Source organism: Oncorhynchus kisutch, linkage group LG25, assembly GCF_002021735.2.
Source record: "Oncorhynchus kisutch isolate 150728-3 linkage group LG25, Okis_V2, whole genome shotgun sequence".
Lineage (NCBI taxonomy): Eukaryota > Metazoa > Chordata > Actinopteri > Salmoniformes > Salmonidae > Oncorhynchus > Oncorhynchus kisutch.
The window spans coordinates 6,309,312-6,336,983 of record NC_034198.2 but is presented as its reverse complement, the minus strand read 5'-3'; the positions used below and the strand labels follow the sequence as shown (position 1 = coordinate 6,336,983).

Below are 27,672 nucleotides of genomic sequence, written 5' to 3'. Positions count from 1 at the left end.
AAGAATGTTGCTTCACCTATTGCTCAGAGCTATGTCCAGTCATCAGTATAGAGAAAAATGACTGAGCTCCTCAGTTCCTGGCCTTTAGATAGGATCCTTGGGCTTGTTTCAGGATTTAGTAAATGTACATTCTTCAAAGATTGAGAACATAAAGAATTAGAAAGTCTAATTTATTAACAACACTACTTAATACTTCATTCTTAATACTGTCATATTTGTTGGTAATTGATCGGTATATGTCTAAAACCTTAATAGCCTAATCAGTTTGTGTAAGTAGAGTGTTGGTTGATGTCTTAAATGTGATGCCCTGTATGTTGTCAAATCAATAAGAAAAAAAGCCTTGAAGTGGGCATATTCTAGGACCATCTTATTTAATCATATGGGCTATGGTATTTTTAGGGCTAATCTAGACAATAGTTTCAGTCAGGTCACATAAACGGCATATAATCCATTCTTGATATTACCAGTTTGGATATGGGCACATAAAAAAAAAGTCAAAACCAAGAGCTTCCTTGCAAATGTCAAGGAAGCTCTCGTTTTGACAAATTGTATATGCGTGGAAATTAGTTCCTCGTTCTTTCTTTCCTCAATAGCCATTACTTTCTGTACATTTCATTCAAATTAGGGTTGAGAACTGCATTTGTAGACATGTATGCATGCGTAAAATGTGACTAATAAATTGACATATTTAGAAGATGAGAAAAGTTCATTGTATTACAGTATAAACAGTTTCAAAAGTGATGCAATACATAGTCTGCAGTTCATTACAAATAGACTGAATTAATGGAACATGGCATGGTTGGTTTACAAAAAATAGCATAGAGTCCACATTTGGAGCCATACCATCACTTGAAAATCTTGCTGATGCCCATGCCTACACAGTTCTATACTTTGTGTAGCTCAACAATGCTCGCTATTGAAACAAGTGTATTTTCAGAATGACCTCGTGCACAGAGATCAAGAACTATTCACTTGTTCCAATAGCCTAATCAATAATAATTCCTGATTAGTGTCACATACATTTTCTAACAGGTCCATATGCCTCAGGTTTCCAAGGTTCAGAGAGGAGTAATAAATAGTAGCCTAACAATTAATGCTGTTACAAAAAAAATGCTTTAATTCCAGACCCACTTTTTACAGCATCATATAGTGCAATGGAGTGGAAAACGATCTGTAAAAACGGATCAATTCGCATGAGACCATACAAAAATAATATGACATATACAGAAACATTTCCTCAAAGTATTTACAAGTCTCTCTGTGATGTCCATTTTACTTTTTCTTTGTGGCTTTCTTGGCTGCTGCCTTGGGTTTGGGTTTTGCAGCTTTGGCCTTCTTGGGCTTGGCTGCCCTGGCTGGCTTTGCCACCTTGGCTTTCTTTACTACTTTCTTGGGCTTTGGTGCCGCTTTCTTCGGGGACTTTTTCACTTTCTTCACTGACACTTTCGCTTTCTTGGCTTTTGCTGGTGATTTGGCCACCTTCTTGGGTTTTGCTACCTTCTTGGGCTTGGCGACTTTCACAGGCGACTTCTTTGGTTTCACAACGGCTTTAGCTTTAGGCGCCTTTTTGGTGTCCTCTGCTTTAGCCAGTTTGAAGGAGCCTGATGCGCCGATGCCTTTGGTGTGGCGCAGGACCCCGCCACTCACCATCCTCTTCAGAGACAGCTTAATCTGGGAATCGGCATTGTCTCCCACCTTGTAGTGGCTCTTGATGTACTTCTGGACAGATTGTCTGGACGCACCTCCACGGCTTTTGTCTGCCTGGACGGCCGCCATAATCATATCCGAGTATTTCGGGTGTGAAGCAGCTTTCTTGGGTGCCTTCGCCTTTTTAGCTTTTGGGGCTGGAGCTGCCACCGTCTCTGCCATTGTTGACTCTTAAAAGTGGTTGAATATGCAGGTTCAGTTCGAGTATTCCCGGCAAACGTCTGTCACAGAGCGTCACACGTTTCTAAATTAATATTTCCAAACGTATAATATTCCAGAAAAGGTCCTGGTTTGTGAGAACGCAAAGCTTATAATAAAAAAAGTTGTGAGTACTATATGTTTGACACACACGATGGAGCGTCACAGCTGATTGTCTCTTAATGTATATTATTCTACAAGCGCTCCTCTGACTTTATGAAGCCTAAGCGCGGACGTGATTGAGAACACCAACGGCCAGCAGCTGATCCAGCAGGCTCCATGGAACTCGCGCAGTCCCGTTTGTGTTTCTTCATCCTCGAACTCTTGCAAAATGTAAAAAGTCTGGCATTGCATATGTGTACAAAACCGCATGGTTTGAAAGTAGACAATTTGGGCTTCACGGTCATATAAATGTTTTTATATAATTCGCTGACCGACAAACTTTTATTTCCCGAAAACCTACCCGAAGCACAGCGCGTTGTGATCAATTTTGCAGAATTCCTATTAAATTGACCCAAACAGACGGAACCGAATATAAAAATGACAAATGCATAATGAAGACGAATCAATACTTTAACGAATGCACATGGGTTGACCGATGCAAAAGCTAGTTTTTGCTTTTAATACACCGAAATAATTTTCGAACTAACACAGCCCGGCCATTGACTTTGAGTGACGTGGTTGAGATTATTTAGTGTTAAACCACCTATAAATTAAATGACAGACTATCTGATGTATGGATAAAGCATCTGTTGTTAATATAGATTTATCTGGGATTTAGTGGAATGGTTACGTTTAATTTATTTCATGTTTTAAGGCGGAATTAGAAATAAACAAACGGGCACTATTGCTCCACGCGACTGTGTTCCTTTGTCAGGAAAGTTGCCAACACCTCCAAAGATCTGGTTCTCTGATAATAATTCACGAAATCTGTCAATTTTCATAAAAGAATCATGATTGTCTGATATTTGACGGGGTATTCGCTCAAGTGTGAGTGCGACAACTATCTATATTAAACCACCCTATCATTTAACATAGGGCGCATTGATGACATTCTTTTGTTCATTGGCTGGTAGGCAATAGGAGAGCCGACTGAACGACATGACTAATTTACGTGTGGATCATCACATATTTCCCATGGCTATACACATATAGCAGTGATATAGGCTACATTCGTTACAACAGGAAACATCCCAATTGGTTGTTTTTATTTTAGATTTTCATCTGATATATTTCCCCTGTAGCCTAAACGCCATCTTGGATCCCTTAGTCAATCTCCTACTACTTTGTTTGTTTATTTTCTGCTATACGGGCTTTATGACTGTTTACAATCAATTCATTTTGACCTGTCATTTTCATTATTCTGAATTTCACATCATAGACACTTTGCAGTTAGTCCATAACGTGGCATAACACTGTCAACAAGGTTTAGGCTAGCAGGTGATGTTTCCAGTATGAACAATTACTCAAGTCGTAGAATATCTAGTTGTGCCAAAATGCTGCATTTGAAAATGTTTTGAAAATGTTTTTGGAATACCCTGCACAGAGGGGCCAAGGCTATGCAGTTTTGCTGTATATGCGCTCCCTCCTTCTCCCCCCTTCTGACCCGCTCGTTCTTTCCTTCGCCATCATGTATGTGAGAGTATGAGTAAGTGAGTGCTCAGGGGGGACGCGCTAAATGAACGAATGAATGCGCGCGCACTGTCGTTCGGTAATTTGTTGAACATTCCTGTTCACTGTCTTGTTGACGAGTGCCAGCAATTTGAGAGCAGAAGTGGTCGACCTCTTTCATGGCCTTCTTAATCGATATGTGTTTATTTCTTTTCATTGTGGTCACAGAACACTTAAACGTGTCGGGAGAAAGGTAGTTCTTCAGTCAGTGGTTATGCCTATGTGGTTTAGTCCTGAAAACAGCACCCACACGCACTTCTCGCACCAACAGACCACTCCCTCCCTTCACCGACAGAGGGACGTCTTTAACAATGGGCGGCCCGTTGTTGGGTCAACAGAATCCATCGCATTTTTTCTGTTGATTATCTTAACACAGTAATGGCGGTACTGAATCAGCAGTCAATGCGCCAACCGTAGGATTTTAGAATCAATTAATTGCCCCATGGCAACTGTAAATATGCCTTTACATGAATCTGTGTAGCTTAACAACAGGAAGTCCATTTGTAACACCTCGCAATCATTGCATAATAGTGCCATACCTCGGTCTTTGCTCCCGTTTCTGTGTCAGTTGTGATTGTAATATAGTTAATTTACAAATATTAATTAATATAAGTGATGATTGTTAGAATTATCGAATTATTAATAATAAGTACATTATTAGCTATTATTAATTATTATTATCAGTGCTTATTATTGCAGGTGTATGCTTTACTTCCAGACATCAACTACTTTTGCAGACAGTGCAGCCTACTGCCAAAACACAATTGACTCGTTATTCAGCATTTCATATATGATAACTTCCTGACATGCCCATATACTGTATATACATTGAACAGAAATATAAATGCAACATGCAACAATTTCAAATATTTTACTGAGTTACAGGTCATAGGAAGAAATCAGTCAATTTAAATAAATTCATTAGGCCCTAATCTATGGATTTCACATGACTGGGAAAACTGATATGCATCAGTTGGTCACATATACCTCAAAAAAAGGTAGGGGTGTGGATCAGAAAACCAGTCAGTATCTGGTGTGACCACCATTTGCCTCATGCAGCATGACACAGCTCCTTCGCATATATTTGTGGCCTGTGGAATATTGTCCCACTCCTCTTCAATGGCTGTGCAAAGTTGCTGGATATTGGCAGGAAGTGGAACACGCTGTCGTACACTGAAATCCAGAGCATCCCACACATGCTCAATGTGTGACATGTCTGGTGAGTATGCAGGCCATGAAAAAACTGGGAATTTTTCAGCTTCCAGGAATTGTGTACAGATCCTTGTGACATGGGGCTGTTCATTATCATGCTGAAACATGAGGCAAATTCTCTAAAACAACATTGAAGCCAGCTTATGTTAGAGAAATGAACATTCAATTCTCTGGCCACAGCTCTGGTGGACATTCCTGCAGTCAGCATGCCAATTGCACACGCCCTCAAAACTTGAGACATCTATGGCATTGTGTTGTGTGACAGGAATAGCATTTCAAGAAACTGATTAAACAGCATGATCTTTACACAGGTGCATCTTGTGCTGGGGACAATAAAAGGCCACTCTTAAATGTGCAGTTTTGTCAGGTGGATGGATTATCTTGGCAAAGGAGAAATGCTCACTAACAGGGTTGTAACACATTTGTGCACACAATTTTAGGGAAATAAGCTTTTTGTACATTTCTGGGATATTGTCTTCAGCTCATGAAACAGGGGACCAACACGTTACATGTTGTGTTTTTGTTCAGTGTAATAGCGACATAATGCAGTGCCTGCATGTTCTTAAAATAAAGTTCACACTACTTTAAGAAGTAGGTAAGTGAGGTCTAAATTTGCACATAAAGGCCTACTTCAATATATTTGTAGAGGAGAACCACACATGTCCGAAATACTTTGTCTTAGTTAAGTCTAAATTCATCCCTTTGCCAACTAGTAATTTTAGCTTTTTAAAACCTCTCTGGTCCTGGCATGCAGCATTATGGGAAAAGTTGTTCTCCATGTTGTTCAAAGGGTAGACTAGTGGTTAGAGCATTGGATTAGTACCCGAAAGGTTGCAAGTTCAAATCCCCGAGCTGACAAGGTACAAAATCTGTTGTTCTGCCCTTGAACAGGCAGTTAACCCACTGTTCCTAGGCCATCATTGAAAATAAGAATTTGTTCTTAACTGACTTGCCTAGTAAAATAAAGGTTAAAATTTTTAAAAAGCTTGTGCGTTTATTCTGGATTGTTGCTATGGGACCATTGTCTTGGGGTCCAAAGCAAATACAGCGAAGGATCTATGTAGAGTACTTCTTTCTCTCTATGAAAAGCTTGCCATCTGAAACCCTCTTAACTGCAGATACTGTGTAGGATTCCTGCAGATTAAATGAGTACAGATGAAAGAAGTGTAGATTAAATGAACCATTTACTGAATGTTGCTGAAGGTGCAAGGGATGAGGGTCTGGTTTGGGTTCAGGGGCTGTATGATGGTTGAGAGTTGATGTTATGGTGTCCTCTTTGTTACATTATTGAGTGTATTTCAAACTGTATGTATTAGAAGAGGTGTCCATCTTGTTGATCCAGGCAGAGACAGCAAGCAATGCTGTTGTGACCCGCCCCCATACACTGTGAAACTATTTTGTTGTAATGTTTTGTCAAACAGTTGTAGTGTGTTCCCTCACACACATGCCATTAGTGTGTGTTCCCTTTGACAGTTGAGACAACACATGGTTGTGTGTCTGTATGAGCAGGTGACGGAGAACAAGTGCTCTGCTGACTGCAGCACAACACTCAAACACACACGCAATTCCACACAATGAGGAGAGTGTCCCTCTGAGCCAACAGAAGCACAGTGGTTTGTGGCCCACGCCAAGTCTCTCTTTGAAACGCCCTACCCTCCTTCTCCATAACTTTGCCGTCTCCCCCTGAGCTCAGTGTTTAGATCAGCTACTTATTGCTACTGTGACAGCTGTGACCCCCTCCTCTCCTGACAGCCCCCTCATTGGACATAATCTGAGATGCACCTGTGTGCCTTCAGTCAAGCCAACAGACTTTGTCTGATCAAGGCTATTATAGGCTATGCCTTTGATACATATTAAGGGTATAACCATTAACTTACTCTTTATTGCATTTGAGTTGATACCGGTCACCAGAAGTATGTTTGTTTAATTTCAGTTGAATGCTTAAATTGACTGTATTAGGACTGCTTTCAATTTGATCACATGCTGTAGCCATTCTATCATGGTCCTCTGATTTGACGAAAGGCCTTTAATCCTTTCATCGCTCGGCAGGCTTCTTTTTTTCTGTCTAGGGCAGCTTACATCTTAGCATACATCTTAGCATACATCTTAGCATACATCTTAGCATACATCTTAGCATACATCTTAGCATACATCTTAGCGATAAATCATAGGCATTAAAAACATTAGGCTACATTTTCTCCAGCTCTCAGTAAATGAATGCAGTATAGTTGTGTGGCTGAATGGTCTATTGTTTTTTTAGACCAGCAGCAGCTGTCCAATACTTTTTTAAAGCTGATCATGTAGATGAAGCCTACCTCTTTTCTGCTCTGATTCAGTGTCAAGGTTAGATATTTTGGTCATATTTCACTAGAGCTTGAGGGATTATAAAACCATTATAACCATTATAATTATTGTATAAACCTGTAGTTATTTACAGAGCCTAACAATGTCATGATGTGTGAGCATTGGTTAAGGTTCATACATGAAGCTTGTTTGGTGACTGACAGACTCACGACAGGTTTGAAATTGTCATTGATTTGTTTTCTGTCAAATACTTAAGGTGCACTTGATTCATATACTGTAACTTCCTGATGTAACGGAACCAATGGGAAAAGTCCAACTCCACCCATGCACCTCAGGTATTTGAAGGAAAACAAATACTGTTTGGTTTCCTGACTTTTCTCTACAGTTGGTCCTTGACTTGAACCCTTTTCACCAACAGATGGCAGCAGCCCCCTAATAGGGGCACTAGAACAGTAATTTACCCTTAGCCGCCTACATATTGCTTACAGTACAGTCTAGGGTTCCCTTGCCACCTATATTATTTTCACCTGGGCAGTCCGGTTTTCAATCTTGTGCCAGAAGGAAGATGTGAGATAAACCCGTGTCTGGTTTTAGAGAGGTGGCTCTATTTTCAGCTGGCGGTAAACTAGCCCAATTTAAAAAAACGCAATTTCAACCTTTTAAAGCCAGCACTCTGCTGTTTTCCAACATGTGCTCCAGGATTTGTAATGTAGGCTACCTGTTTTATATGAGCTGGCTTGGCTGAGGTGGGAGGGGTGGCAATATCTGAGGTGTGTCCTTAAAAACGTGCGCCAAAGTGCCAATTTCAGACAGCACTGGTGGGGATATTTAAGACCAACCAAAAGCTGATCTTAGCAGTAACGCGGTTGGAACGAGGTTGCTTATGTTATGACATGGATTTTGACAGCAGAAGCTCAGCCTATCCAACTGCGATGCACAGTGCCCATGTGCACACTGAACAAGAAATTTGCTTTCGGTGCCAGTAAACATACTATTTAGAAACATAAAATACTTGTTTTTTCCCAATTTGTTTCATTTGATATAAAACCATCAATAGCCTCCCCTCCTCTCAGTGAGAGGAATGCATTGCCAAGTACCTAAGATACAGGGTTTGAAATTGATCTTAACCACCAAATCTTTATTAAATTATCACGTTTGGGAGCAGCAAAACAGTGAGCTGACATCCTCTTTTTATCTATGCATTGTAGAGTCTACATTGTTTTATCCAGCTCCCATTGTTTTGCATAAAACCCCTCCAAAAGCTGTGTCTATATGCCCATCATGAAACGTAATTACAAGTTATTTTCCTGTAACAATTGCATGTCTAATGTTTCATATGATTAAAAACCAAGCCCTCCATAGGCTACTCTTGAAGACGATTTATGCTTGATCTGGAGGCGATATCAAGCTTCATGCTGCAACACCCCCACCATTTCTTTTAACAATGTGGAGGGCTCAGTATAGCTCCTTATACCTCTGCATTGATATGATTGGTGGGCAGGGCCGGCGTTATGGGCGGGCCTTAGGTGGCATGGCCCGCCCTACCAAACCTCTGACACTTAAGACACACCCTATCCCCTCAGCCCTCAAATTAAGTGGACACTTCTGATGACGTTCATGACGTCTGACGAGTATACACTTGCAGGGTAATGGGCGAAGGAGGAATGATTTTTAAATGGAACGCACATACCCAGAAATTCATCACTCGTTCATCCCGCGATGATTGTGTTTTCAGCCACCGGTAGCTTGTGGGTCCTTTATATGTACTACAGTCAATAATGATTGTATGTCTACTTATATTAACTATATCATTATTAAAATACACCTACTGTATGATAGCTAGCAAATTAATTAGCTAACTAACGTTAGCCTGCCTAGCTACTTCTGAAGAAGGAAAATGTTTTATTTCTAAAATTTCCAAAAGCTAACCAAACAAAAACGTCAATACTTTTAGGAGATGTGTTTTTGCGTTAGTAGCACAATTTCCAACTTTTTTACATTCATTTTTACTTACACTTGTATGTTGACTCCATATTGATGGAGGTTTTAAGTTTTGACAGACTTTTCTTCAATTGCGTCACACCATCCATACAACGCTCCAACCACATTTTTGGTTTGGATCAAGCGTAAGAGCGAATTTATGCTTGATACGAAAATGTGGTCGGAGGCCCCATATGGATCACCGTAAATGCTGCACGGCCATTGCAGAATGCAAATTGACCTTGCAGTGCCTTTAAATTGGCGGAAAGACGCACCAATCTCAGTTAAAGCATCCGAGCGAGCGAAACAGCGCCCCCTATGTCTCAGTATGTGTAGACCATGAATCTGATGCTGTGTGGACCAAAATAAATGGCATGTCATATTATTTCTGGCCAGATGGCATCAGATATATAGGCTACATATAGAGGGGCGCAGTTTTGATCGCTCAGATAGTTTCTCCGGTGATATACAGTACCAGTCAAAAGTTTGGACACACCTACTCATTCAAGGGTTTTTTCTTGATTTTTTAAATGTTCTACATTGTAGAATAATAGTGAAGACATCACAACTATGAAATAACACATATGGAATCATGTAGTAACCAAAAAAGTGTGAAACAAATCTAAATATATTTTATATTTGAGTTTCTTCAAAGTAGCCACCCTTTGCCTTGATGACAGCTTTGCACATTCTTGGCAATCTCTCAACCAGCTTCATGAGGTGGAATGCATTTAAATTAACAGAATGATGTGCTCTTTCTTGGCCTTATCAATACTGAATTAAATCTAACTTATTGACAATGTTTGGCATGTCCATGGCTCAGGCATAATGCAATTTACAGTAGCCCTAGCCCCTATATCAGTGTGAATGCTATGTTTAACAGTATATTTCCATATTAAAGCCATGCAATTGCTTTCAACTAGTGGACAGAAACATGTTCAACATATTTAGCAAAGATGGGATAGGCCTACATTTTGAAGCAACCACATATTTCGCAATGGGCCATGTTCCGATTGGCCAGTGATAAGTCAATCCTCAACACGCCTACAAATGATTTATTCTTCAAAAAACAGCCTTTTTGTGACAACGCCAGCTACTGCACCCATAATTCTCGCTGTGAAAATATCTAAACTAACGTTAGCGAAAATATCTGTGAAAATATCTCAAATATTTCTGACACAACCTGGACTATAGCGCTACCACCAACGCTAAGAGGGTTTGTTAAAATAGAACCCAGAAACTAAAATGCATGTGTTATAAAAATACAATTTCAAAAAGATAATAGGTTTCTGCCAGTTGAAAAGGCAGCATCAGTTCTGCAGTCAGTACAAATCAGACACACAGACTGATTCATTGGTTTTGGTCAAGGTCAACCTGTATAACACCCATTGAGGATAATATTCAACATTCCAAAGCAGTTCTGTGGTTGGACTCCATGGCTGGTTGCCAAGATAATTTGGGTTGGTTGTTGGACTGGAAGTCGCAATTGCACGTCCAGACTCTAGAGGGCTCTCCACTCCTCTCTCTGAGTTAATTATTCCACTTCCTCAGCTATTCCAGTGCCACCCCTATCATTGGAAACTGCTTAAAAGGAGTGAGGCTTGATTCAACTCAATAAACAAACCTCTTTGGCCTGACGCCAAAATGTTGAAACGTGACATGATATTCTTAACAGTTCAGCACGCCATTTGGGACTTGAACATTGCAGAGATGTTACAGAGCAACACATATTCCATGTCTAAATCTGGGTGGTGGCAAAACCTCCCAACCATAGGCAATTCTTCATCCTGTAAAGAATAACTTCAATGCATTTTGTGCTGCAAAAATGTGAGCTCAATCTCTCATCTGTTTGTGCTCTTCCTCCCTCTCTCTCACTTTCTTTCCCTTGTTTTCACTTTCTCGTCTTCCTCCCCATTCTCATCTCGCTCTCTCCCTTGGACCTTCTCTCTTTCCCTTGGTTTCACTCTCTACTGCATCCTATCTCTCTCCTAATATCTCTCTCTCCCTCCATATTCATCCCTGGACATTGCATAAAATAGAGCACTTTGGACTAAAACTATGTCACATAGTGACCCGATTCATTTGGCTGTCATTTTCATCATGTGGGTGATTCCCCACACTGCCCACTTACCATTGCCGGACATCTGAAGGCGAGAGGGTCAAGCATTATCTACTGTACAGTATCAGTCAAAAGTTCGGACACACCTACTCATTCAAAGGTTTTTCTTTATTTTTACTATTTTCTACATTGTAGAATAATAGTGAAGACATCAACACTATGAAATAACACATATGGAATCATGTTGTAACCAAAAAAGTGTTAAACAAATCCAAATATATTTTCTTCATGACAACTTTGCAAACTCTTGGCATTCTCTCAACCAGATTCACCTGGAATGCTTTTCTAACAGTCTTGAAGGAGTTTCCACATATGCTGAACACTTATTTGCTGCTTTTCCTTCACTTTGCGGTCCAACTCATCCCAAACCATCTCAACTAGGTTGAGAGTCGGGTGATTGTGGAGGCCAGATCATCTGGTGCAGCACTCCATCACTCTCCTTCTTGGTCAAATAGCCCTTATAAGGCTGGAGGTGGGTTGGGTCATTGTCCTGTTGAAAAACAAATGATAGTCCCACAAAGCGCTAATCAGATGGGATGGCGTGTAGCTGTAGAATGCTGTGGTAGCCATGCTGGTTAAGTGTGCCTTAAATTTAAAATAAATCACTGACAGTGTCACCAGCAAAGCACCATCACACCACCTCCTCCATACTTCATGTTGGGAACCAGACATGCAGAGATCATCCGTTCACCTACTCTGCGTCTCACAAAGACACACGGTTGTAAACAAAAATCTCAAATTTGGACTCATCAGATCACAGGACAGATTTCCACCGGTCTAATGTCCATTGCGCGTGTTTCTTGGCCCAAGCAAGTCTCTTCTTATTATTGGTGTCCTTTAGTAGTGGTTTGTTTGCAGCAATTCGACCATGAAGGCCTGATTCACACAGTCTCCTCTGAACAGTTGATGTTGAGATGTGTCTGTTACTTGAACTTCGAGAAGCATTTATTTGGGCTGCAATCTGAGGTGCAGTTAACTCTAATGAACTTATCCTCATTCAGCAGAGGTAACTCTGGGTCTTCCTTTCCTGTGGCGGTCCTCATGAGAGCCAGTTTCATCATGTCGCTTGATGGTTTCTGTGACTGCACTTGAAGGCACAACTGTTAATTGAAATGCATTCCAGGTGACTACCTCATGAAGCTAGTTGAGGGAATACCAAGAGTGTGCAAAGCTGTCATCAAGGCAAAACTTTGAATAATATAAAATATATTTGTTTAACACTTTTTTGCTTACTACATGATTCCATACGTGTTATTTCATAGGTTTGGTGTGTTCACTATTATTCTACAATGTAGAAATTAGTTAAAAATAAAGAAGACCTTGAATGAGTAAGTGTGTCCAAACTTTAGACGGGTACTGTATTCACCAAGACCTGGAGAGTCACAGTGTGTAGTGCAATTATGAGAGACAGACAGACAGACAGACAGACAGACAGACAGACAGACAGACAGACAGACAGACAGACAGACAGACAGACAGACAGACAGACAGACAGACAGACAGACAGACAGACAGACAGACAGACAGACAGACAGACAGACAGACAGACAGACAGACAGACAGACAGACAGACAGACAGACAGACAGACAGACAGACAGACAGACAGACAGACAGACAGACAGACAGACAGACAGACAGACAGACAGACAGACAGACAGACAGACAGACAGACAGACAGACAGACAGACAGACAGACAGACAGACAGACAGACTCTGTCTTGTCACTGGGCGAGAGGCAGTGACAAGAGCATCATAGGACCTGGGAGTTGGCACTGGATCTGAGAGGGGACAGTGGACTGTAGACGGAGAGGGGATCCTGACCTGTTGTCACACACTGATGGCCTCATACACTGTCAGGTCATAGCTGAGCTACAGCAACCTTACTACAGCTTTCAATTGGAGCGATTTCACCAGCTCACTTTATGAAGCAGGATTTACTGTATCCCCAGCTATCCTCATTGTCCTTAAGAGAAGTGGTTATGATGTATACATGCATATGGAATGATAATGTGTTCTCTTCTAAGGAAATAGGTCTGGTAATGGCACTGCTCCTACCAGGGCTGCCCACACAAGGGGTTACGAGTCGCCATTCATCAATCTGATGTTCTGACCTTTATGTTCAGGTCCCCATACACCAGTCTCTTCGTAATTTACATGAAATATGCATGGGATTAACATAAAGGCTTTGTACTGGTTTTACTTATAATGATCAATTGTACACCAGGGATTTTTGCCCAAATGTTATTGCAGTTGTATTCATTTATGCGATACCATGGAGGTGGAAATTGTATTTCGTCATGGTTCTGTAAGTGTGCTTTAGTGTAATATTTATGTGGTTCCATGTGTGCGATGTGAGTGTGATGTATATTCACGTTTCTGTTACAATGTGTGATAGGCCTGCATGTACTGTACATGTGTGCATATATTCAGTCTGTTCACAAGGAGCTTAGGTGTTTTTTCTCTCTCTCTCTCTCTCTCTCTCTCTCTCTCTCTCTCTCTCTCTCTCTCTCTCTCTCTCTCTCTCTGTCCGTGTGTATGTGTTTTAGATGTGCCTACGTGCATCCCTATCTGAGCCTGTAGTAGGCACATAGCCGCAGTGGAGCTCATCCTCTCTTCCTCTTCAAGACGCTCTCCTTGCAATGTGGAAATGAGCTGCAGCCAGTGGCCCCTCCTGTTCCGGTTCCCATTGGCCGAGAGGAGCCACCTCCCTCCCCTGCATCATTGGTATGCAGGCAGTGCAGTGTCAGTGAGGAGAGAGGGAGCAGTCAGTGCTGCAGGGCAGAGGTTAGCGAGGAGGAGAGTGCGTGAATGAGAGCTGCTGAATCTGCTGTTTGCTTGTTTTGCTGGGCTGCCTCCTTTCCACACAGCACTGGCACCACAGAATACCCTGCCACCACTAAAGACGCTGCTGATTACCACGCTAGTTAGCCACGGCGCTAACAGGAGAGCAAGGGGCCACCAGGAATCAAGTTATCCGGGTTTCTCCATCCTTTGAGCAGGGGACGTAGCCGTGTCGTGTAGTGGAGGGGGCTGACGCTACGATTTAGTCACCCGCTCCTACCTCCCCCAACCCCACTCCCCGTCCCCTTCTCCCCAACCACCACCAGCAGCCCGCTTGCTCCTCCCTATCTATGCCCTTGTCCTCGGCGGCTCCTCTCAACTCCCTGGCCAGTATATGGATAGAAGCTCCCTGTTTCAGCTCATACAAGAGCAGGTAAGCGAGCAAAGCAGCGGCGGGAGGTTTCTATGGTTACCGTCTCCTGCCAGCAGCCAGCCGCACTCTTTCTATCTAGGGATGAAAGACAAGAGGCAGGTGTAGAACTGCTGCTAGGGGAAGGGGGAAGGGGCATGTGGTATTGTGTTACTTAAAAAAAAAGGTTTACTTTATTTATTTCATAATTATTCACTTTATTTATTGAACTGCGTTGTTGTAATTAAGGGCTTGTAAGCATTTCACGGTAAGGTCTACCTACACCTGTTGTATTCGGCGCATGTGACAAATAAAATGTGATGTCGGCATCAAATACAATTTTGTCACATGCGCCGAATACAAACCTTACCGTGAAATGCTTACTTACAAGCCCTTAACCAACAATGCAGTTTTAATAAAATAGTCTTAATAAAATATTTACTAAATAAAAATATATATTTAAGTAACACAAAATAGCAATATATAAAAGGGGTACCGAGTCGATGTGCATCGGTACAGGTTAGTCGAGGTCATTTGTACATGTAGGTAGGGGTAGGAACAGTAGGGGGGGGGCGTCAATGCAAGTAGTTCCTGTGGCCATTTGATTAATTGTACAGCAGTCTTATGGCTTGGGGGGTAGAAGCTGTTAAGGAGCCTTTTGGTCCTAGACTTGACGCTCCGGTACCGCTTGCTGTGCGGTAGCAGAGAGAACAGTTTATGACTTGGGTGACTGAAGTATTGACAATTTTTTGGGCCCTTCCTCTGACACCGCCTAGTATATAGGTCCTGGATGTCAGGAAGCTTTTTAAAAATACTTTTACTAATTTTTCTCCCCAATTTCGTGGTATCCAATTGGTAGTTACAGGCTTGTCTCATAGCTGCAACTCCCGTACGGACTTGAGAGAGGCAAAGGTTGAGTGCCTTGCGTCCTCCGAAGCACGACCCAACCAAGCAGCACTGCTTCTTGACACAATGCCCATTTAACCCGGAAGCCATCCACACCAATGTGTCAGAGGAAACACCGTACACCTGGCAACTGTGCCAGCCTGCATATGCCCAGCCTGCCACAGGAGTCGCTAGAGCGCGATGGGACAAGGACATCCCTGCCGGCCAAACCCTTCCCTAACCCGGACGACGCTGGGCCAATTGTGCGCCACCCCATGGGTCTCCCGGTCACGGCCGGCTGCGATAAAGCCTGGACTCTAACCAGTATCTCTAGTGGCACAGCTAGCAACTGTGATCCAGTGCCTTAGACCACTGTGCCACTCGGGAGGCCCTGTCGTCAGCAAACTTAATGATGGTGTTGATGTCTTGCTTGGCCACACAGTTGTGGGTGAACAGGGAGTACAGGGGAAACTAAGCACGCACCCCGGAGGGGCCCCCGTGTTGCATAGGGAGGTGTTTAGCTTAGTGATGAGCTTTGTGGGCACTATGGTATTGAACGCTGAGCTGTAGTTAATGAACAGCATTCTCACCCAGAGTACCAGCCAAAGGTTTGGACACACTTACTCATTCAAGGGTTTTTCTTTATTTTGACTATTTTCTACATTGTAGAATAATAGGGAAGATATCAAACTATGAAATATCACATATGGAATAATGTAATAACCCAAAAAGTGTTCAACAAATCAAAATATGTTTTATATTTGAGATTCTTCAAAGTAGCTACCCTTTGCCTTGATGACAGCTTTGCACATTCTCTGCATTCTCTCAACCTGGAAGCAGTGGTCACGGGGTAATTTATCTGGAGATGGTTGGTCCTGACCTGATGATTTTACTGTAGTCAGTAGGGCAATCATCTGGTCACTAGCTTGTATCTGTGTTGCTGTGTGCCATACGTCTGTCTAGGTGTCTGGTCTTTTTCCTATTCCTTGAGTATCTTGGAAATATTGACAGATTTTCCTCTTGGTTACATAACAACCCAGGGGCAATGCTGTGCTTTGCAGTATCAGTGGTGTAAAGTACTTCTTAAGGAGTTTTTGGGGGTATCTGTAATTTATTTTACTATTTATATTTGTGACTACTTTTACATAACTACATTCCTAAGGAAAATAATGTACTTTTTACTCCATACATTTCCCTGACACCCAAAAGTTACATTTTGAATGCTTAGCAGGACAAGAAAATGGTCCAATTCACACTTATCAAGAGGAACATCCTTGGTCATCCCCACTGTCTCTGATCTGGCGGACTCACTAAACACACATGTTTCATTTGTAAAGATGTCTGACTGCTGGAGTGTGCCGCTGGCTATCCATAAATGTTTTAAAAAACAACTAGAAAATGGTGCTGTCTGGTTTGCTTTATATAAGGAGTTGGATTACTATATATTTTTTTACATTTGATACTTAAAGATTTGATACTATGCATAAATCACTCTGCCATTTCCTGGTTACTAAAATTTGAATAGTTCGCCTAATTTCAGTTTATGTGACAAAACAAGCAGTCACTGTGTAGAAAATCATTGTAATATATAAAACCGCTGTGAAGTATATTTTCCATAAGCAAAAATATTGTATATTCAGCTGTTAGAAGCTAGTGGGTAATGATGCAAAAACAACATTTCAGGACGGGAAGCGTTAGAAATAGGAGACATAAAACAGATCTATCGTTTCTTAGACTTGCCTTCAACGGGAATTAAAGATCTATAACTCACATTTCTATATGAATTTGGTCAGGTCACTGAAAAAGTTATATATTATAGCGTCAAGTATATTTTAGCAAGTATATTTAATTTTGATACTTAAGTATATTTAAAACCAAATATTTTTACTTTTAGACCTTACGCAAGTAGTATTTGACTATCACTTTTACTTGAGTCATTTTCTATTAAGGTATCTTTACTTTTACTGAAGTATGACAAGTGGGTACTTTTCTCCACCATTGTCCAGCACCGAGACAGCTACAGCCTCAAGCACTCTTTTCAGCTCTCTCAGGAAGCATTTATTCAACTTTGAACATTTTTCCATTTTTTCAGTTTTAGTATTTGAAGCGTTTTGCTATCAAAATCAAAGACTACTTTAATGGTTATTTTTAATCAATGTCTAATGTGCATCGTGTCAGTCCCCCCCCCCCCCCCCCCTCATCCCTCCACCAGCTGGGGATTTGACTGATTGACAGATTGGGCACCGAGAGGGAGGCATCGATTATCTGCTGCAGGGTCTAAGGGTCACGAGTGGCCCATCAGTAACACATTTATCAACAGACTTAGAGGTGTGTGCATTTGTGGGTACCTGAAGTTCTCACAAGGATAGTAAAACAAGGAGAATTTGGAAGTTGGTACATTTTGCCGATAACCACAAGGAAAATGTATTTTTTAGGCTTAGGGGTTAGGTTTAGGGTTTGGGATACAATTAGGGTTAGAATTAAGGTTTAGGCATGTCCTCCCGAGTGGCGCAGTGGTCTAAGGCACTGGATCGTAGTGCTAGATGCGTTACTACACACCCGGGTTCATTCCCGGGCTGTGGCCGGGAGTCCCATAGAACAGTGTACAATTGGCCCAGCTAAGGGAAGGGTGGGCTTTACTTGGCTCATCGCTCTCTTGTGGCGGGCCGGGTGCCTGCAGCCTGCCTCTGTTGTCAGTTGAACGGAATTAAGGTTAGGGTTAGTGGTTAGGTATAGTTTTAAAGTTAGGGGTTAGGTTTAGGGAAAATATGATTTTGGATGGGAATCAATTCTTTGGTCGCCACAAGGATAGCAATAGAAGCTGTGGTATGTGTACATGCGTCTTTTACCCCACCTTTTTTCAATATTTGTGTGTGTTTATGTATGAGAAGAAGCTGAAAAGCCACCAAGGAATATTGTGTGAATATCAATGTGGTAAAAGGATGTGCTGTGGTCACGGTGGTGGTTTTCAAAGTTTTCGAGCAGCAGCATGCATATTGAATCATTTATGAGTAATTCATTGAAGGTGCACAGGTAGAGGGAATTCTTTAGCTTTAAAGTGTCTGGTTTCAATGGAGAAAAACTCTCTTTATGTTAGCCCAGGAAAGCAACGGAGGGTGTGCATGTCAACATCTATTTATCCATAATGTGTGGCAGACCTCAACTTGAAAGTAGAGTAGACCAATATTTTATCCCCTAAGAGATACTTGTTGTTCTTGTCTCCTCAAAATGTCTCATAGGCTCAGATGTGTAGACATTCATGTAGGCCTAGATCAGCAGGTTGACTTCATGTTGGTCTAGTCTCCTTTCACTCATATAGGGTTATGAGTGGAGTTGTGCTACATGTAGCTAGTTGCATGTACCTCTCACATTGGGCTGCTACATCAGACTGCAGCACGAGAGAGAGTAGCTACAGGAGTGAGTTTTATTAGTCTTTGTCTGCAGGAGGTAGCAGTGCTGAGCTCAGGCTATTTCTGTCCCATGCAGGCACATACACTCACTGACTCACACTCAGACTCATACTTGACAAACACAGACGCACTCACACTTCTGTTTGTCTAATGGTTATTCATATAGCCATGTCACTTAATAAGGAAATTGGCAGCCTGAGTTCGAGCTCCACCATCACTGAGCCTTGCAATCATTCGTTGATTTAATATCTCCTTTGCAATTCTCCTCTTTATCAGAGCTATTTTCACCTGCTACATAAATGATCTGAGGACAGTGTTATACAGTTTTGGCGTATATATATGCCAACCATAGCAGGGATGAGGTTCTTATTTTCTCTTTCATCGAGGTCTGATGCCATCAGCGTGGTGCTTTTCATGCATAGCATTTGAGGAATGTCTCCTGCTGCTGTTTGTGTGACTGCATTTCAAAGGGAGAAAATGTGGTCATGGATTCGACATGAATCAAGGAGTTCTGCTCTGTCTGTGTGGAGCGAGAGTAGAGACTAGAGAGAGAGAGAGCTGTTGTCATGGCCTGACTGCCACCATCTTGCAGTCAGTGCCACAGTAGCCTAGAATGCTGCTGATGTATAATAATTAGAGGACCCGGTTGTCAAAGAACAGCAGTGGGTCCTGGGGGCACTGGAGCTGATTCACTGCTTAGCTCAGACGCTATCGCTGTGTTAATACACTGCCGCGCAAATATTACTGCAACACTGATACAACTCTCATACTACAGCAATACACAGATGCTACAGGTATATTACTACCCTGCTATACTTGTACTCTGGCATGGAAATTAAGGATTTTGGGCACTGGCATAGCAGGCTAGTAGACCGCAATTTTGACTAGCCCAGTCTGCTTATACTACAACACTACGCTTATATTTTCCAACCCTGCTTATACTACAACACTACCACACCACTTTGATACTACTACAGTACTTAAAATATTACTACACTTCTTCTACATTGCTACATTACTACACTCGTGCTACTACAGTGCTACACTTTTACTAGGTAGGCACACACAGACCCATCCATTTTAGTCTGGATGTGAGGATGTAGATCTTGCAATGTGGACAAACAAATCTTCCTTGTTTTTTATTTAGGGCCAAGGTCTGTTCCCAGGTCAGGGTTTCCTCCCCCTCCCACTGTAGTGCTGGACTCGGTTAAGTGACACCTGCTCTGGGGTTAGCCTCAGTGGCTGGTTGTCTGGTGACGGTAATAGAGGTCTTGAGGGTTAACGACGTGATCTTTCCCCTGCAGTCAGCACAGCCGCCTCCTCCTCCTCCACACTATTTCATCCCCTTATCCTCATCCATCCCCTTCTACTTGCTCCCACCATATTTTCTTCACCCTATCTTGTTTTTCTCTGTTTTTGTTAACCCTTTCACCCTCTTCATCCGCAGGTCGTGCTGTCACCCCCCCTCCCCCCCTTGACCCCTTAGCCCTCACCTCTTTCATCATCCCTTTTTCACCAGCCCATCCTTCTATCCATTCCTCTAATTATCTCTCCATCCATCTATATCCTTCTTTCCCTACTCCAGTGCTCTCTACCCCCCTCCTCTCTCAATTCCCCCTCATAAAGGGAAATGTGAAAGCTGTGACACACAGGAAACCCGTAACCATGGCGACGATGTGGCTTGTCAACGCATCATCCTCCCGGTGTTGTATTATTTCAATAACAGCTCTCTCTCTGTCTCTGTCTCTGTCTCTGTCTCTGTCTCTGTCTCTCTCTCTCTCTCTCTCTCTCTCTCTCTCTCTCTCTCTCTCTCTCTCAAACAGTCATGGACCCCACGTGACGCTTATAACCTAACGTTCATTCGTCTCTGTTTTCCTCACTGAATGTATTGATTGTTAATCGTCATAACTACCAACAAGGACCAATCTTTCACCACCTCTTCACCTTCATTCTCAGCTCCCGGTACTTGTGTAACACCCTTCCAGTAGAAGGTTAGGCAAATACTGTCTCTATTTACAGTATAGGCTACAGTTCAATTTGCAGTGTAAAACCCCTCATGGTAACCGTGGCGATGTGACAATGACATATGGGGCCAGACAGTGATCAGACTTCGTGGCTCCTCTGTGTGCCCGGGTGATGCAGAGCACCGGAGTGTGTCACAGCCTTCTGATAGATTTGGACTGTTGGAGTGTGTTAGAGACGTCTGACTAACTGAATGCTACACAGTCGCTCAATTCAATGTTCTTTCTCTCTCTCCTGCTATCTATATATATACAGGCAAGAATAAGTATGTGAACCCTTTGGAATGACCTGGATCTCTGCATAAATTAGTCATCAAATTTCATCTAACCTTCACAACAATAGACAAACATAGTGTGCTTAAACTAATAACGCACACAAATTATTGTATTTTTCTTGTCTATATTGAATACATAATTAAAACATTCACAGTGTAGGTTGGAAAAAGTATGTGAACCCCTATGCTAATGACTTCTCCAAAAGCTAATTGGAGACAGGAGTCAACCTGGAGTCGAATCAATGATACGAGATTGTAGATTTTGGTTAGAGCTGCCCTGCCCCATAAAAAACAGTCACAAAATTTGTGTTTGCTATTCACAAGAAGCATTGCCTGAAGTGAACCATGCCTCAAACAAAAGAGATCTCAGAAGACCTAAGATTAAGAATGGTTGACTTGCATAAAGCTGGAAAGGGTTACAAAAGTATCACTAAAAGCATTGATGTTCATTAGTCCACGGTAAGACATGGTCTATAAATGGAGAAAGTTCAACACTGTTGCTACTCTCCCTAGGAGTGGCCGCCCTGCAAAGATGACTGCAAGAGCACAGCGCAGAATGTTCAATGAGGTTAAAAGGAATCCTAGAGTGTCAGCTAAAGACTTACAGAAATCTCTGGAACATGCTAACATCTCCATTGACGAGTCTACGATATGTAAAACACCAAACAAGAATGGTGTTCATGGGAGGACACCACGGGAGAAGCCACTGCTGTCTGAAGTTTGCACGTGCACCTTGATGTTCCACAGCGCTACTGGCAAAATATTCTGTTGACAGATTCAACTACAGTTGAGTTGTTTGGAAGGAACACACAATACTATGTGTGGAGAAAAAAAGGCTCAGCACACCAACAAGCACACCAAGTATGGTGGAGGGAGCATCATAGTTTGGGGCGGCTTTGCTTCCTCAGGCCCTGGACAGCTTGCTATCATCGATGGAAAAAGGAATTCCCAAGTTTATCAATACATTTTGCAGGGGAATGTAAGGCTATCTGTCCGCCAATTGAAGCTCAACAGAAGTTGGGTGACGCAACAGGACAACAACCCAAATCACAGAAGTAAATCAACAACAGTATGGCTTCAATAGAAAAAAATATGCCTTCTGGCGTGGCCCAGTCAGTCCTGACCTCAACCCGATTGAAATGCTGTTGCATGACCTCGAGAGCAGTTCACACCAAACATTCCAAGAATATTGCTGAACTGAAACAGTTTTGTAAAGAGGAATGGTCCAAAATTCCTCCTGACCGTGCAGGTCTGATCCACAACTACAGAAAATGTTTGGTTGAGGTTTTTGCTGCCAAAGGAGGGTCAACCAGATATTACATCCGAAGGTTCACATACTTTTGGCACCCTGCACTGAGAATGTTTACATGGTGTGTTCAATAAAGACATGAAAACGTATAATTGTTTGTGTGTTATTAGTTTAAGCAGACGGTGTTTGTCTATTATTGTGACTTAGATGAAGATCAGATCAAATTTTATGACCATTTTATGCAGAAATCCACATATTTCCAAGGGTTCACACTTTTTCTTGCAAATGTACCCATCTCCCTCCCTCCCCATCCTAACATCCTAGTGCCCTACACTCAGCCTATGCAAAATGTTGGCCTTATCTGCAACCCTTCTTTCTCTCCCCAGGGGCAGAATAGGCTGTGTTTAAACAAACCTCTGTGAAACACACAGTAAGGGGATTAAGTAAAAATAGATCTGGGACATTTTTTTCTTTCTTGGTTCATTCTCATACATGCATTTGCTTTAGCCGCATTTCAGGAAGCCACTTCCCAAGCTCAAGACTGTCAGGCCCAGCCAGCGAGGGGCTCCGGAATTCAGCCAAAATTACTCTGTGTGTGATATGTTTGTGCGATGACTGAGCAGGGAGATGGCTCAGATTACTGATGTGTGTGTGTGTGTCCATGTGTGTATTTGTGTTCGCGTCGGTCTGTGTGTGTACTTTTGTATGGGCGCCTGCCTGTTGGGATGAAAAATGTCTGTGATTGTGAAAACACAAGAATTTACACTATTTGCTCTTAGCTCTCTACTATTTCACAAGGCTGATAACATTTGGTTGCTTGCATCAACAGAGCAAACATGCAGGGCCGGTTCCAGGCATCAGCAACATAAGCGGTCAATATGGGCCCCGGCCGCTAGGAGGCTCCCGTCCTGAGAGTAAGAATAGTAGAACACAAGGTGCAATTTCAAAATTTGTTTGTGCATCAGCAGTTTTTCTCTTATGTCAGTCACTGACAGTCACTCAATTAGCCATGTCCGCTAACCATTTTTAGATTGGTAGTTAGTCTAGCAAGCTATCTAAACTTGTAGTGATCATGGCCGAATACTGACTGGGCACGCAGGGCACGTGCCCAGGGTCGCTGACCTCCAGGGAGCCCCATTAGATTTTGTTAGTCATTCTCACTCGGATATCATATTAACATGGCATAATTCATTACAAAATGTGTAGAATTGCAGGAAAATAGCTTTTAAAACTGCCAACATTTCTCTCCGCCCAGAGCAAAATGTGTAGAATTGCAGAACATTTTCATGCAACATTTGCATGAAAATTAACTTTCAATCAAAAATATGTCTCCCCATCGTCAAGAGTGGGGGCCACTAGAATGTTTTGCCGCGAGGTGGATGGCCTCCCAGCCAAATCTCGCTTAGGGCCTCCAAAAGGCTAAAGCCGGCCCTGCAAAAATGCTACCATCTGACTCGAAGCATGATCAAAGCTAACACACTAGTATTTGACTGCTAATACCCCACCCCTGACTAATAAATAAGTAACAAGAGACCTTGGGAGGGTGAGCAGTAGAAATGGAATTAAAGAGCTGCTTGTATTCAATTAAACAGCCGTAAACGTTCCTGAAATCAGTCCCGGGGAGGAGGAAAAGAACTCCACAAAGAGAGAGGGATCGACACACACACAAACACACTGTATCAGACACTCCCAGGGATTTTCTGATGAATCTTCCTTGTCCCTGAGTGGAGCTGGCGAGCTGGAAACCTTGAGACAGCTACAGTAGAGACTGGCACTAGCAGGCTCAGTGTTTTATAGAACCACTCTACCCTCCTGAGGCAGCCAAGGAATGGCCTCTGCCTACTGAGTCATGGAGCCATCTATATTCAGAACGAGAGGACCTCCTCCTCCTATATTTACACAGACCAACATGATACACACTGTGGGTGACTCCAGAGTGATGCAACAGCTGAAAGACCACTTTTCGGCCCTAGAGCAACAAGGAGCTGTTGGTTTCATCTCTTTTACCATTATATGAAACACAGTAAAAACACAGAAATGTAGTAAAAACACAGACACAGCTCGACAGCCTAAAGAGAAACTAGAACAGGATATTAATGCGCCATCGAAATAAATTAAATCTAATATAAAATAAATAAATAAATAAAGAGGCAGTCGACGATGGATAGATACACTACAAACACAAAAACACACTAGAATGCGGGCTCACAGACACTGTACACCACACACACAAACACACCCTGTACTTTATGGGCCATTTTTAACCAGGCACTATTTCAGACTGCTCAACTCTGGCATTTTTATGACACTCCCTGCTTAAATCAATTACGGGGAGGCCGAGGCATGCAAGCATCAGCGGTAATAACCCATGGGGGCCTCACAGTGAGAGTGGTGATTCATGAAAACCACAATGATTTGTCCACAAATGCAAATGCGGTAGAACCCAACTCACTAACTCCAAAAAGAAAGAAAAATATAATACAATGTCTGTATAATGACATATGGTGTCAGCAGTGGGATTTCAGTCATACAGTGTGTTCAGATCACGGTGTACCATTAGAATGACCTGTTGGCCCATCAGTCCTGCCAATGCCTGTTGTTACCAGTCTGTTATTTTCTTTAGGCCTGCCCATTTAATTAGTAGAAAAAATACAGCTGGCTTGTGTTCTGTTTTTAAGGCTGGTCTGATTCTTCCAATGATGTTCCCACTGACAATATGGTTTAATTAATGCTGCTCTTATTGACATTTTAATCTCTCTTGGCTCTAGTGCTCGCCATTGTCCTGGCATGTCTGTTGTGTCTCTGCTGTCGACTGCTGTCTATGGAATAGTTCAGCCCCACTCAATAGGAGACCTCCTGGATGAAATTGTATATATTTTTAAGATCCTGTCTTGCTTTTAAATTACTGTTGAGAATTGTAATAGTTGTGTGTGTGTGTGTGTGTGTGTAAAAATAGATGGAGCAGGTTGCTGAGGGGCTGATCATTACTGGGGAGGTCGCATGGGTGTCAAGTTGGGGGTTTGTTACTACGCCGATAAATGACTATATATCCATCCGGACATGGTACTGGTACCCTGTGTATATAGCCAAGTTATTGTTATTGTGTAGTTATTCCACATTATCTTTCTATTGTTTAAACATTTTCTCTCACTGTTGGGAGAGACTGTTTACAAAGCAGATGACAAATAATATTTGACCTGATTCGACCTTTGCCACCTAGGAAATGTGTGTGACCAGGTGATTACTGATGCCTCAGGAAGATACATTCATTATGATTATGTATAACAGGAGGTAAAGAAAGAGGATCACTCTAATACTCAGGGATGAGGTAAATTCCCTTTTAAATTCGTAAGAATTAAAAAAAAATCTTCCATGAAAATAAATTCAGTGAATTTGAATGGAATTGAGCCCATTCTTGCTAATAGGCACTACTACTATCATCATCAACAGCAGCACTGTTCTGGTCAGCCTGTACTGAGTGTTTGTTGTGTTGTGTTTGCCAGCTGGACCCAGACAACACCGGTTTCATCGCAGTGGAGAACTTCACCAGTCTGGTGGAGCACCATGAGCTGCAGCTGGACCCCTCCAAACTGGACATGCTGTTCGCCCTGGTGCAGAGCAACGAGGAGGGACAGGTGTGCTACCAGGAGCTCATTGAGCTGGTAAGTGGCTGAAAGGGTACTCACACAGAAGCACGCGCACACACACAGAGGCACATTCATGCAGAAGAAGGCATAGTACACACACACACTCTGCAGAATTATTTGAGAAAGGTTAGAATTGCACACTCAAAATATTGAATGATAATACACACAAACACACAAGTGCGCCTCACACACACACACACACGCACACAGACATTCAAACTCATAATTCATAGCATGAGAATATCATGCACTTGTAGTGTCATGTTACCGGAAGGTTGCAAGTTCAAACCCCCGAGCTGACAAGGTACAAATCTGTCGTTCTGCCCCTGAACAGGCAGTTAACCCACTGTTCCCAGGCCTTCATTGAAAATAAGAATTTGTTCTCAACTGACTTGCCTGGTTAAATAAAGGTAAAAAAATTTACTGTATTATCTGGTGGTGGAGCAGAGGAGAAAACCTTGCCTCGATGTCTTCTGCTGAGTAGTGTTCTGAGTCTTGTGATGCTGCTAGGTCCGAGACATCATTCTCATTCATTCCTCTCTACTGTAACCTGTCTTTGTTTAGACCTGGTTAGACCTGTTATGAATGAATGCAAAGCCTTTTGAGGGGGCTGAGGTGATTCTCAGCCCTGTGTGGCCACAGACCAGAGCATGTCTCCGCTCCTACGCAATGCAATTCCTTTTTCACTTCGCTAAGCCAATTCCTTCTTTCCCTCTGTGTTGCTCATGGTTTGTAATGAAAGCTTTCGTTTCAAATTCTCAGGTCTCGCTGCTAGTGTGCGATCAGCGATGCAGATGCTCTCGCTGACATTTGAACCCAGTATTTCCGTGTTAATATTTCAGTCGAACATGTAGATTCTTCAGCCATTCAAATTTGTAAAAAATAAATGTAGCTCTACAAATGATCACAAAACAAAACTGGTCTCAAATTAATAGATGAAACAACAAAATATGTTAAATTTTCTCAAATTTGCCCCAGTCTCCCCTACTAGTGGAGCAAGAAAATTCTGACAAGTGCGACAAGGTTTGAGGTTATTTTTAAACAAAAGTAAAGGACAGTAACGTTATGAGTAAAGTAGGAAGCACACTTTATAAATGTAGCATGAAAGAAGTGTGTACTTGGCCTGGCGAAGCAGTTTTATGTGTTGACTGAACTGGGGTTGATAATTATGAGTTTTACTGCTCCGCTGGTCTCGTGAAGAAATGATGGTCTTGGAATTATCGTTGCCCGAGACGGAGTCAAAATGTATCCGAGTCCGATACAAGACCAAGACACTCAATATGTGGTCTCGAGACCGGACTCAAGACCAGTCTGTCTCGAGTATTACACCACTGTGACAGTGGTATAAAAAAGTATGAAAATGTATGCACTCACTACTGTAAGTCATTCTGGTTAAGAGCGTGGTATTTTTTGTTGGAAAGTGCACCACTGCCATTATATTATCTCATCAATCAAATTGATTTCAATCAATCAAATGTATTCATAAAGCCCTTTTTCCATCAGCCGATGACACAAAGTGCTGTACAGAAACACAGCCTGAAACCCCAAACAGCAAGCAAAGCAAATGTAGAAGCACAGTGGCTAGGAAAAACTCCCTAGAAAGGCCAGAACCTAGGAAGAAAAACCTAGAGAGGAACCAGGCTCTGAGGGGTGGCCAGTCCTCTTCTGGGTGTGCCGGGTGGAGATTATAACAGAACATGGCCAAGATGTTCAAACGTTCATAGATGACCAGCAGGGTCACGACGTGATAATAATAATCAAAGTGGTTGTAGAAGGTGCAACAGGGCTGCACCTCAGGAGTAA

The 27,672-nt window shown here is 42.3% G+C and overlaps 2 protein-coding genes across 2 annotated transcripts in view; one reads left to right on the top strand and one right to left on the bottom strand.

Annotated features, from left to right (window-relative positions):
- Positions 1-687: 687 nt before the first annotated feature.
- On the bottom strand, positions 688-2,140 carry LOC109870268 (histone H1.0-B-like). Its single transcript, XM_020460697.2, has one exon. It carries the CDS (start codon positions 1,867-1,869, stop codon positions 1,273-1,275), a length of 597 nt encoding a protein of 198 aa, XP_020316286.1. The 5' UTR covers positions 1,870-2,140; the 3' UTR covers positions 688-1,272.
- An 11,778-nt stretch (positions 2,141-13,918) lies between these two features.
- LOC109870443 (rhomboid-related protein 1-like) overlaps positions 13,919-27,672 on the top strand; it is a 69,258-nt gene continuing 55,504 nt past the window's right edge. Inside the window, exons 1-2 of the mRNA XM_020460953.2 lie at positions 13,919-14,406; positions 25,726-25,884. Of these exons, the coding sequence (XP_020316542.1) occupies positions 14,368-14,406; positions 25,726-25,884 (198 nt within the window). The 5' untranslated portion in view covers positions 13,919-14,367. The remainder of the gene's footprint in view (positions 14,407-25,725; positions 25,885-27,672) is intronic.

Bases quoted from the DNA above. Each gene is read 5' to 3' on its own strand.
- LOC109870268 (XM_020460697.2), bottom strand. From the start codon at position 1,869: ATGGCAGAGACGGTGGCAGCTCCAGCCCCAAAAGCTAAAAAGGCGAAG.